The sequence below is a fragment of the Anolis sagrei genome, chromosome 2 (assembly GCF_037176765.1).
Source record: "Anolis sagrei isolate rAnoSag1 chromosome 2, rAnoSag1.mat, whole genome shotgun sequence".
In the NCBI taxonomy this organism is placed as follows: Eukaryota; Metazoa; Chordata; class Lepidosauria; order Squamata; family Dactyloidae; genus Anolis; species Anolis sagrei.
The window spans coordinates 10,232,704-10,246,038 of NC_090022.1; the positions used below are offsets into that span (position 1 = coordinate 10,232,704).

The following is a 13,335-nucleotide window of genomic DNA, read 5'->3' on the forward strand; positions in this document are numbered from 1 at the left end:
TGGATCTGCCTATATTGTTGCCAGGTTATGTTTGGGTAATATTTTTTTATTTCCTCTAAAGCTTTTAAATTTATTTCTTCTTTCTCTTCTTTTATCAACTCTTTATAATTTGGCCATTTGATCCAACCTATTTCTCTTCTTTGGCAGGATTCCAGCGGCGATACCCATGTTGGCGTTTTATTATACATTCTTTTTTTGTATTTGTTCCAAGTTTTAATCATTGCAGCCCTAATGAAATGGTTTCCAAAATTCTTTTCTAATTTTGTTTTGTCGTACCAAATGTATGCATGCCAACCCCTTCGTAAATCAAAGCCCTCTAAATTCAGTAATTTTTCATTCTTTAGTTTTATCCATTCCGTGGCCCATGAGAGTGCGCAGGCTTCCGCATATAACCCAAGATTCGGTAGTGCCAGTCCTCCTCTTTCCTTTTCGTCTGTCAGATTTTTGAAACTTCTAGGTTTCTTATTTAGCCAAATAAATTTCCTAATAACTTGGTTCTATTCAATAATTCCTTTCTGGTTCCTTAAAATTGGCAAGTTTTGAAACAAAAATAACATCCTTGGTAGGACGTTCATTTTTATGCATGAAATTCTCCCTAGTAATGATATCTTCAAGTTCTTCCATTTTTCTAAGTCCTTTTTGATCTCCATCCAGAGCCTGTTGAGGGATTTCTTTCCCCGACAAGAACCAGGAAGAGCATCTTGGACCCACTTGGCTTCTTCATCAAAGAGTGGTCCCAGCATGGAGAGACCCAACTCACCTGGACCTGAAGCAGGACTGGGGAGCAGTGGAGAATCCTGGGAAAAAATAACACACAAGTTCCAGAATGTGGACCATTATAGCTCAGACACAGAGCGCCAGCGCTTCAGGCAGTCCTCCTACCGAGAGGCCGAGGGACCCAGAGAGGTTTGCAGCTGCCTCCATGCTCTCTGCCGCCAGTGGCTGAAGCCAGAGCAACACACCAAGGCGGAGATGCTGGACCTGGTGATCCTGGAGCAGTTCCTGAGCATCCTGCCCCCAGAGATGGGGAGCTGGGTCCGAGAGTGTGGGGCAGAGACCTCTTCCCAGGCGGTGGCCCTGGCGGAAGGCTTCCTCCTGAGTCGGGAAGAGGACGAGAAGCAGGTAGGACAGGTGAGAGCATTTCCATTTGGCTTCACTCACCTTGGGACCATTGAGAGATTAAACGTACATCCTGCCTTCCTTCCAAGATGGGACCTATGACAGAGAGAAGCCGGACTCTGCTCCCTCGGCCTCTTTTCCCACCTGCTCTGCCCCTCCTGCTCTCACCTCCATATCCAACATACAAGTGGTTGCTGCTCTACCTCAATTAATGACCCCACATATCACATTAAAAATGATGGAAGGGAAATATGGCATTTGTTTCAAACTCCGAGTGATTTTTTTTTAAAAGTCCATGGAGTTTCTGCACATAAGTCTGTAATTGTTTTGCTTTTTCTCCATACCTGTTGGAAAAGAAAGCCTGTAAGACCTTTCTTTTCCGACAAGCTTTCGATGGATGAATAACTCGGGACTATGTTGGTTCTCATTTTTATTGTATTTTAAAGTTGATTGTATTGTTTTAATCTACTGCTGTAAACCGCTCCGAGCCAAATTGGGAGTGGCAGTATACAAGTCTAATAAATAAATAAATAAATAAATAAAATACTACTTCTGGAATACTCTGTGCTTTTCCAGGCCCAAAATAACTGCGTTCAAGTCCATCCTGATGTCTCTGACACCACCCAGAGCCTCCAACAGAAGAAGCTCGAGCAGGACGGAGATGGGGCTGCAGCCTTGGAGGGTAAGAAGGAACTATGAAGAAGACCGTTTTAATGCCACCGAATGCTACCAATTTGTGAAGGAGTGTGGTTGAACTTACAGCCACCTAATCTGTGAGGAAAGCTGGGCAACAATCAATATCGGCTTAGGAGCTATTTTATAAAGGGACTATTAATTACAGAAGGCTTTATTCATTTGATAGCGTAGCGCCCACTGTCCCTGGCTTGACCTTACTTCTTATGTAGGCTGTTTGCCTTGAGAGAAACTGTATCAGGCAAGGCTTGAGGAAAACAGTAACAAGTTTATTTTAACAGGAGTATAACATGTTTAACTGTTTCTTCACAAGAGGCACAAATCTTGATGGTTACATTAGTAATGTTTCATGAGTAATCTCAGGCACAGACTTCAAGAGGTTTCTATAAGCAGATGTAACTCTTCTGGACAACTGTTCTAATAAAACAAATAAGCTAAAAGGCTTATTAACAGAATTGGCTCCCAGCCAAACCTTGATTCTTAACTCAGAATCTATAACCCCCTGTAGTTTTATCACTACTGGGTCCTTTTCTGTACCCCCTTTGGTCACCAATTAATTTCCTGAATCTCCACCCAGAGATTCAGTCTTCCCTATAGCACACCGGCTACAGACACATTCCCTGAATCTCCACCCAGAGACTCAGTCTTCCTAGTAGCTCAACGGCTTACTGACTCATTCCCTGAATCTCCACCCAGAGACTCAGTCTACCCTGTAGCTCACCGGCTTACTGACTGACTTTCAAAAACAGCTGCCCCCAACAAAACACAATCCTACATATTTACCATCCTTAAACCACTATTTAAATTACACATAACCAAAGGAATAAAATTTACACATCGTCACAGGAACCCTTCGGCATGTTTTGCTGTTTTATGCCAGTGTAACTTCCCCTTCAAGGAACTGTAACAAATGCACAATCCATTTGCGCTAGAGGAGGCATACATGTAGGATCATTTGACCTTGAGATGAGTATATAGGTAAGCATTTGGTTGCAAAAGGTGTAATTTCAGTGTGATTTGGAATTTTCTTTATTGTTCTACTTCTACATTTGCATACTGTTGGGTGGGACTGAAATATCAGCCGTACGGTATGTTCCCAGGTGAAACCCGAAGCTAAGATGAGCCCTGAAACTGAGCTGGAAGACAGACAGACAACAAACATTAACTTTAGTCCATTGAACTACCAAGCCCAGGACTAGTTTCAGTCTAACCTATTCACAGCACTGCATGAGATGAAAAAGTCTTAAACTCCAAACCTTTACAATTCCTGGGCTTTGTAGGAATTGTAAAGTTTGGACTTTTTCATCTCATGCAGTGCTGTGAATAGGTTGGACTGGATGCTCCTGTCTTCATAGAGTCATTTCCTCATAGGTTTCTTTTCAGGACTGCAATTGGCACCACTGAGACATGTTTATGTGATCAGCTTTCCACCTCTTGCTCTCTCTCTCTCTCTCTCTCTCCCTCCCAGGGGCTGGAATGATGTTGTTGCCGAATCCTCAGTCGTTTCTTCCCCTTTGTGATGGAGTGGAAGTGAATCAGGTAAGCAGAATGATTCCTGGGAGAGAAGAAAGGGAGCTGCCTGGGGCTCATTGGTTCCAGGCTCAATCATCAAACATCTTTTGAAACAGAAAAGATTGAACCAACATAAATGTAAATCTTTTCAAAAGACTCTTGTAATTATTTTTCTTGATTTCCCTTATTTTCCTTTTTCCACCAGGGCCCAATCGCCTTTGAAGACGTGGCTGTCCATTTCTCTTTGGACGAGTGGGCTCTCCTGAATCCTGGTCAGAAAGCCTTGCACGGGCAGACCATGGAGGAGATTCATGTGATGGTGGACACTCTTGGTAAGGCTCCCTCACGGATGGGGATTTCTACTTCAAAATGCAGGATCCCAATCAGCAGCTCTCTGGTGGAAATAATGTCTGAAATCATCCCAATCACTGAGGGTCCTCAAGGCAGGACTTAAATTAGAAATAGATGACATAGTGTAACATTGACGTGGTGCCACAGTGATGTTGCCACCAATTTGGACTATTATGGGAAGACTTCCATAACTGGAGCCAAGTCTGAGCGATGGAGTCACAGTGATGTTGCCACCAATTTGGACTAATGTGGGAAGACTTCCATAACTGGAGCCAAGTCTAAGCGTACCACACTCCCTTGCAGCAATCACCCCAGATCAGACACACTCCTCTCTGTCTCTCCCTCTCTCTCTGTGAGTATTTGTGTGAGAAACAGGCAACGAGGGGGAAGAAGCAGATTGGCTGGAGAGAGTGGCCAGAGAATGGATCATCCAAAAGAACGCACTTCCCTGGCTTCAGATACACAGATGTGGCTATTCTTCATATTATCGGTGTGGTGTTCAACCTTGTTTTTCCTCCCAGCCAGGCAGGCTAGCTTCTGATTGTCTGAAGCCAACCTCTCTTTCTACGCTGCCTCTCCCAGCACACAAACAGCCCCTGCCTCTATCATTCGCAAAATTGTGACCTGCAACATAATGTGTTCTATGTTCTGTGCTTGTGAATGATTGGGGCTCAGGGGTTTTTGTGCACTGGGAGAGGCATATAGCAGTAATCCAACTCTCTGCCCCTCTCTTTCAAGTGGAGAGAATGTCATTCATGGTAGATTCACAACTGCAGAAATCAAACTGAGTCCATCTTTTTGAAACAGTCTGTATATTTATTCCTCCCTAAAAGTTTGGAAATAGTGAATATATCCCCTGCCACTGTCACAAGAAATTTAATGTGCAGATTTTATAAATGTGGATTTAATATGATGTCTGGGAATGAATGGAAGGATGTATGGGTGTATTTTGGAAACACCAGTAGAATATTAAGTCCTGCAATGACTAACTACCTGCTTGCTGGAATGTGGAGAAAACCTGCTAATGAGATCTGCTAATATTAAGGTCTGCAATGACACCTGCTAATGAGATCTGAAAAGTAATCTCTGATAAGAACGGGACAGTGAGAAAAGAAATGTTTGCAACCTTCCTTATGTTAAGAAGGAAGTCAACACAAGCCTTGTGTTTGTCAACACCAATCAAGAAGAGTCAACATCTGGCCAGGAAACCAAGATGGAGCCAGGATGGAAGAGGTCTATCATTAATTTACAACTTTGGGACTACATCAAGGGAATATTCCTATAAAGGACTCAGTCCAATACTGCTCAAATTGGGACCGACCTGAGGAGTCTGGTTCACCCGCTCTGCTCTGCTCCAAGGGAAGGAGAGAGATAGTGTACTTATGGAAAGTGTCAGATCTGCGCGGGAGCAGTCTGGTCACTTTGGGGCTTCCTTCTCAAGGGAAGAGGAAGAAGTGCGCTTTTGGAGTCTTAGATTTTGTGCAGGGAGTCAGGTTCTGCTGTATGGAAAACGGCAATCTGGTCCTTGGCATTGTTCTTAGGGAAGAAGCTTTGGCATTTCAGCGTTCTGAAGTTATGGAACTATATGTTGTCAGGCTGCAGGAAAGCAAGGTCTGGCCTAACAGGTGCTTCTCCAAGGAGGGAGAAAAGGATATGGTAATATTTTGGATGCATGTGGATGAATGCGTGTACATGGGTGTGAATGTTGAGTGAAGATGTAATTCTCCTTTGTTTTTTGTTAACCAATGTAGTTGTAAATCCAGTGTAGTTGTATAGAATCTGTATGTCTGTATGTCCAATGTCATTCTGTGTCTAAACATTTTCTGTAATCTGATATACCCTCTCACACTGGAAATCGCAATAAAAAGAACCCATGCTTCAAAGTTATTGAAAAGTCATTCACTTCCCTAAATTCTCATATATGAAGAAGGTGGAGCTCCCCTGTAAAGTGACTGCCGTGACTTTGGAACTGGCAGTGGCCACGGCCAACAGGGAGCGCTGCCGTGGGCAGGTCCAGGAGGTCATGAAGTGTCAGAAGCAACTGCACGAATAGAAAACAATAACTTAGAGGCTCCAGGCAGTCAAACAGTGTCCATCTTTACTGAACAAGGGCTGGGGAGAGGGCAGCATTTATATCTGCTTTTCTTGCATTTCTATGTTGCTTTAAGGATCATTTCAATCTCCTTCTTGTACCAATTCCCTAGAGTCCTTATCACTCACACTATCTCTGTCCTTCTTTACAGCGGGTAACTGGGAAACAAAACACAGGAAGCATTTGGGACACGATGGAGGCCCTCCTAGACATCAGGAAAACCACAGAGAAGATGGAGGTTCTGCCAGAGAAAGGCCCTACAAATGCAATGTATGTGGGCAGTGTTTTACCCAAAATATGGGACTTGTGCTTCACAAGACACTCAGTGCTGGGAAAAGCCATTGTAAATGGAAAGTATCAGCAAAATGTATTGCTGATTATAAACCGCCAGATCTGGGTCAAGAAAACATATTTAAAGGAACCAAGGATTTCATAAGCCAGGAGTGTGGGAAATCTTTTATCCAGAGTTCACACTCGGAGAGCCACAAAAGACTCCACACAGGAGAGAAGCCATACCAATGCCAGGAGTGTGGGAAATCTTTTGCTGTGAGTTCAGGCTTGGTGAACCACAAAACAGTCCACACAGGCAAGAAGCCATACCAATGCCAGGAGTGTGGGAAATGTTTTGCTTTGAGTTCAGGCTTGGTGAAGCACAAAAGACTCCACACAGGGAAGAAGCCATACCAATGCCAGGAGTGTGGGAAATGTTTTACTCAGAGTTCACACTTGGTGAAGCACAAAAGACTCCACACAGGAGAGAAACCATACCAATGCCAAGAGTGTGGAAAATGTTTTGCTGCAAGTTCAACTTTGGTGAGCCACAAAAGACTCCACACAGGAGAGAAACCATACCAATGCCAGGAGTGTGGGAAATCTTTTGCTTGGAGTTCAGCCTTGGTGAGGCACAAAAGACTCCACACAGGAGAGAAGCTATATGAATGTCAGGAGTGTGGGAAATGTTTTACTCACAGTTCAGCCTTGGCAAGTCACAAAAGAATCCACACAGGGAAGAAGCCATACCAATGCCAGGAGTGTGGGAAATGTTTTACTCAGAGTTCACACTTGGTGAGCCACAAAACACTCCACACGGGAAAGAAGCCATACCAATGCCAGGAGTGTGGGAAATGTTTTGCTGTGAGTTCAGACTTGGTGAAGCACAAAAGACTCCACACAGGGAAGAAGCCATACCAATGCCAGGAGTGTGGGAAATGTTTTACTCAGAGTTCACACTTGGTGAAGCACAAAAGACTCCACACAGGAGAGAAACCATACCAATGCCAAGAGTGTGGAAAATGTTTTGCTGCAAATTCAACTTTGGTGAGCCACAAAAGACTCCACGCAGGAGAGAAACCATACCAATGCCAGGAGTGTGGGAAATCTTTTGCTGAGAGTTCAGCCTTGGTGAGGCACAAAAGACTCCACACAGGAAAAAATCCATACAAATGCATGGATTGTGGGAAATGTTTTACTCACACTTCATCCCTTAAGAAGCACCACAGAATTCACACAGGTTAAAAAAGAAACAAATGCCAGATATGTGGGAAATGTTTTATCGGTGTTCATACTTTTTGAACCATCAGAGAGAACGTACAGGATAGAGCTAGGAAAAAACTAATAAAATGAGCTGCAACAATAAAATGGCAGGTTATGGACATTCTGTTGCAGTATATCAAACATTCAACATTTCCCGATGGACACGTGTGATTCCCTTGGCTTTAAGTAGGGTTTGGATTGACTTTGGACTGATCTCTTAGACAACTTTCTTTGTGGTTTTGAACTCTTGTTCAGTTTTTTTTTTTTGTTGGTTTGGCTAGGTTTGACTTGGGGCTGTTTTAGAGAATTACTTTGCTTCTCGACACACCTTTATTGTCATTTAAATCCCTAAATTGGGGTCCTGTTCTTGGAGCAGCAGAAAGACAGCTCCTTGTGACAATCCTTCAGAGGGTTAAATATGATTGTCCTGCCACTTATTTTTAAAAAGACGTACTGTAAATACTCGAGTATAAGCTCAATTTTCAGCCCTTTTTTTAGGGTGGCAAAGCTCCCCTCGGCTTATACTCGGGTGAGGGTCCTGGCGGCAAGGCGTGGGGCTGAACAAAGCCCTTCTTTAATTCCCTGCCTTTCTGCCAGGACCCTCGCTTCTTGCCGCACGCCGAGTGCCTTTCCAGGCAATTACCAATTCTGCTGCTCCTTTGATAGGTATTTCCTATCTCACCCCCACGTAGTATAAAAGCCGCCTTGGAAAAGTTACCACACGTGCGTCACAAGAAGGAGAAAGGGAGGTGCGCACGCACACGGCAATAACAGGGAGGGAGGAGCACACCACCTTCCTTCCCCCTCCTATTGGGCGTTCATGAGCCCTCCAGCAGGGTTGTTGTGCGAAGAACAGAGAGGGTGTGTGTGTGGCAAGAGGAAGAGGAAGGGAGGCGCATGCGCTGCCTCTTTGGGTGGCACATGCCTCCCCTCTTCCCTTGCCATGCATGCACCAATGAGGCCATGCACCTCTTTTATGAATGTTAAACAAAGACTTTTTGTTTTATCGCAGTTGCTGTGTGATCAAGGATACTACTTTGTGAGCAAACTGTGTCCTATTAAATAAATAATAGCAGCAGACACAACATCAGATTGAAAACTTCCTTGTATTTTAATTCACATTGGAAATAAATAAGAGAGGTGTTTTGTTTTGTTTTTTTGAAAAAGAAGAAACACTACCAACGACAGACAAAAATTTATGAAAGTGCTTGTTCATCAGCTACATTTTTGACTTAGACAATACAACCTCAAGCCTTACTCATAAAAGGTGGGAATCTATCTGCTGACAATATGTGAAACCACCGTATATAATCGATTGCATTTCAATGAGAAAGGAATGGATGGACGGACAGACAGACAATATCCCTCTTATGGGCTAAAAATGGGCAACTACAATTTGCTATCTTTTTGTTGGCAGGTGAAGATCCTTTTATTTCCTCAGGTCTTTGGGGGGCGATGGGACAAGAAAAAAGACCTTCCATGTTCTGTGTTTTCTATATTTCCAGTTCTTCCTTCCAATGGTCTGTATTTTATTTTAGTTCTATTTTAAACTTTTGCATAATGTAAAAAAAAAGCAAGCTGTATCTAAAAAAAAAGTTTAAAAAAGCTGTATCTATTTTATCTCCTGTAAACCTGGAGTCCCTGACTTGGAGAAAGTATGAACAATGATTAAGTTAAAGGTTAAGGTTTTCCCCTGACATTAAGTCCAGTCGTGTCCGACGCTGATGGTTGGAACTCATCTCCGTTTCTAAGCCGAAGAACAGGTGGCCATCATGACTGCATGGAGCACTGTTACCTTCCCACCGAAGCGGTACCTATTGATCTACTCACATTTGCATGTTTTCAAACTGCTAGGTTGGCAGAAGCTGGGGCTTACAGCCGCTCCCCAGATTCGAACCCGTGACCTTTCGATTAGCAAGTTCAGCAGCTTGGTGGCTTAACCCATTGCGTCACGGGGCAATGATAACCAATAATTAATCATTAATAATTCTTTCAGTTCCATTCTGCATTTCTGTAGGGCCCATTTGTTTGAGGTGGCCTCTGCCCCAGGGTCGGAAGCTTCAGAGAAGCCACGCTCTTTCCGCCTCCACAATAATGATTTAATCAGAGTTGGACAGTCTTATCTTGAACTACAGCTTTATGTAAATATTCAAAGCCATTTAACCTACTGTTGCCTCAATTAATGTGATTAAGTGGAATCCACTTAATCACATTGAGTGTGGAGAAGAGCCAACCACAGGCCACCTGCTGCAACGCAACCTGAGCCCCGCCACATGCACAATGGAGGACCTTCTTGGAGCAACACCAGAGGCACTCCAAGTGGCCATCTAGTGGTCTAAGGACATTTAATCAACTACCAAGCTCACAAACTTTGTGGTTTGTTTGTTTGTTAAAAATGTAATACAATTGTCTGGTTGCTCCTGACACGATAAATAAATAAATAAATTGGTATCTATTTTTATTTTTGAAATTGACCAGTAGCTTCTGCATTTCCCACCCTCAGCTTATACTTGAGTCAATAAGTTTTCCCAGGTTTTTGTGGTAAAATTAGGTGCCTCGGCTTATATTTGGGTCAGCATATACACGAGTATATACCGTATGTTGTGGCGTAATGTAAAATAAACCAAGTGTAGTTCACGTTTGATCAGCCCACACACTGCCTTGCCAGAGAAAGAAAATATGCCACACAGATTAACTGTAAAGACCAAGTAGTTTACTCTCGTAGTTCAGAACAACATATCTATATAAATAAAAATGTAATGTTCGTTTGTGGTACTCACAGAACTCAAAAGCCCCTGAATGAATTGGCACCAAATTTGGACACGACACACCTAACAAACCAATGTATGTCCTTCACTCAAAATTTTTTGATTTTGTCATTTGGGAGTTGTAGTTGCTGGGATTTATAGTTCACCTGCAATCAAAGAGCATTCTGAACCCCATCAACGATGGAATTGAACCAAACTTGGCACACAGTTCTCCCATGACCAACAGAAAATAGTGGAAGGGTTTGGTGGGCAGTGTCCTTTGGTTTTGGAGTTGTAGTTCACCTACATCCAGAGAGCACTGTGGACTCAAACAATGATGGATCTGGACCAAACTCTACACGAATACTCAATATGCCAAATGTGAACACTGGTGGAGTTTGGGGGAAATAGAATCTTGACATTTGGGATTTGTAGTTCACCTACAATCACAGAGCATTCTGAACCCCACCAACGATAGCATTGGGTCAAACCTCCCACACAGAACCCCCATGACCACCAGAGTGGGCCACAGCAACGTGTGGCAGGGGACGGCTAGTATACAATATGATCAGTTACATCAACTCACACAATGTCCTTTTATGAGAGATTTAATATTGTCTTTCTTTGTCCAAGGGGGTAAACCCCTTCAGCAGCTCATGAAGGGAGAGCACACCCTAAACTCTCTCTCTGTTTTGCTCTTCTTCTCTCTCTGAGCATCTGCATAGCTCAAACCTGAACAAAATGAACCCCTATCCAAAAGTCCCAGGCTCAGCCATCTCCCCGGGCATTGCCTGACCAATCGGTTTCATGTATCTTATTTTACAATTCACAGACACACACTCATTAATACCTTGCATGTTCCAACATATGTAATTCCGTGTATTGTCGAAGACTTTCATGGCTGGAATCACTAGGTTCTTGTGGGTTTTTTCGGGCTATATGGCCATGTTCTAGAGGCATTTCTCCTGACGTTTCGCCTGCATCTAAGGCAAGCATCCTCAGAGGTGAGGTGATTCCATCGATTGTTGCTCTGGGCTTAGTTTCCAGGTCCTTTACCACCTTGGTTGCAATTTTCCAACTGGTGAACCATCCTATGAATACGAATTGTTTTCCCATGACTGTATCTCTGCCTTCATCTTGAGTCTTTTGGTTCCAGGGCTTTGGAGAGATGCTTTTTCCCCCTCCTTCCAGTGTTAAGGGGAGAGAGTTGGGTTCCTAGAGAGGCAGGAAGGAAGTGGGCCTCCTCAGACCCGCCTTTCCTGTCCCTCTAGCAACCCAACTCCCTTTCTTGCCTGATGGGAGAGGGGAGTTGGCCCCTTTGGCCTCCCCATGCTTATTATTTATTTATTTATTATTACACTTGTATACCGCTAATATCTCAGCCTAAGTCGGCGACTCATTGTGGTTTACAACATCTAAAAACAACAATATTCAATTTAAAAACATAAAAAACACATATAAAATACAGAATTATTGGGCCACCAATAACAATCCAAATGCATCTCGTAACTGGAATCACAATCCAAATTCGTCATCTGTAATTACCAATCCTTAATCGTCAAAATTCGTTTCATCGGATTATCCGAATGTTTGTTCAAACATCCATGTCTTTAGTTTTTTCCGAAACGCCATCAGCGAGGGGGCTGACCTTATCTCTATAGGGAGGGTATTCCAAAGCCGAGGGGCTACCACAGAAAAGGCTCTGTCTCTCGTTCCCGCCAGCCGCACCTGTGAAGCCGGCGGGATAGAGAGCAGGGCCTCCCCAGCAGATCTTAGGGTCCTGGCAGGCTGATAGGCCGAGATACGTTCGGATAGATAAGTTGGGCCAGAACCGTTTAGGGCTTTAAAGGCCAACGCCAGCACCTTGAATTGAGCCCGGTAGCAGATCGGCAGCCAATGGAGCTGGTACAGCAGAGGAGTTGTGTGCTCCCTGTGCCCCGCTCCTGTTAGTATCATGGCTGCCGCCCGTTGGACTAATTGGAGCTTCCGGACTGTCTTCAAAGGCAACCCCACGTAGAGAGCGTTGCAGTAATCAAGGCGGGATGTAACCAGAGCGTGGACTACCGTGGCCAAGTCAGATTTCCCAAGGTACGGTCGCAGTTGGCGCACAAGTTTTAACTGTGCGAATGCTCCCCTGGTCACTGCCGAAACCTGGGGTTCCAGGCTCAGCGATGAGTCCAGGATCACACCCAAACTGCGAACCTGCGTCTTCAGGGGGAGTGCGACCCCATCCAACACAGGTTGTAACCCTATACCCTGTTCGGCTTTACGACTGACCAGGAGTATCTCTGTCTTGTCTGGATTCAGTTTCAATTTGTTCGCCCCCATCCAGATCGTCGCAGCGGCCAAGCACCGGTTCAGGACCTCGACAGCCTCCTTAGTAGCAGGTGGAAAGGAGTGACAGAGTTGGACATCATCTGCGTACAGATGGCATCACACTCCGAAACTCCGGATGATCTCGCCCAGCGGCTTCATGTAGATGTTAAACAGCATGGGAGACAGTATTGAACCCTGAGGAACCCCACAAGACAAAGGTTGTGGGGTTGAGCAGGAGTCTCCCAGTAACACCATCTGAGACCGACCCTCGAGGAATGAGTGGAGCCACTGCAGGACAGTGCCTCCAAGACCCATCCCCGCGAGGCGTCCCAGAAGGATACCGTGGTCGACGGTATCGAAGGCCGCTGAGAGGTCGAGCAGCACCAACAGGGACACACTCCCCCTGTCGAGCTCCTGACGCAGATCATCCACTAAGGCGACCAAGGCTGTTTCGGTACCATGCCCCGGCCTAAAGCCAGACTGTGCCGGATCCAGAAAATCCGTGTCTACCAAGAATGCCTGGAGTTGTGAGGCCACCACACGTTCCATGACTTTGCCCAAAAAGGGGAGATTGGAAACAGGCCAATAGTTGACGAATTGAGTGGGGTCCAGTGATGGTTTCTTCAACAGCGGTTTTATCACAGCTTGTTTTAAGCTGGCTGGAATTTTGCCCTCCCGGAGGGAGGCATTAACCACCACCTTCACCCACTCGGCCAATCCCCCTCTGGCCTCCTTCAGAAGCCAGGATGGGCAGGGGTCTAGGATGCATGTGGTAGCTCTCATTCCTCCAAGCACCTTGTCCACATCCTCGGATTGAACCAATTGAAATGAATCCATCAAAATCGGACAAGCAGATGCTCGTGTTACATCCTCAGGTACTGCCGTTAATATGGTATCCAGTCCAGAGCGGATCAAAGCGACTTTGTCTGCAAAGAACTGAGCAAAAGCTTCACAGCGAGCTGCCGAGTCATC

General features: G+C 44.7%; 2 protein-coding genes across 2 annotated transcripts in view; one reads left to right on the forward strand and one right to left on the reverse strand.

Moving 5' to 3' along the window:
- LOC132765774 (zinc finger protein 850-like) overlaps positions 1 to 13,335 on the reverse strand; it is a 1,095,673-nt gene that overhangs the window by 653,384 nt on the left and 428,954 nt on the right. The window lies entirely within an intron of this gene.
- Positions 1 to 13,335, forward strand: part of LOC137094779 (zinc finger protein 208-like) — a 208,478-nt gene that overhangs the window by 113,573 nt on the left and 81,570 nt on the right. The window contains exons 5-6 of the mRNA XM_067465594.1: positions 1,696 to 1,801; positions 3,281 to 3,351. Coding sequence (XP_067321695.1) covers positions 1,696 to 1,801; positions 3,281 to 3,351 — 177 coding nt within the window. The remainder of the gene's footprint in view (positions 1 to 1,695; positions 1,802 to 3,280; positions 3,352 to 13,335) is intronic.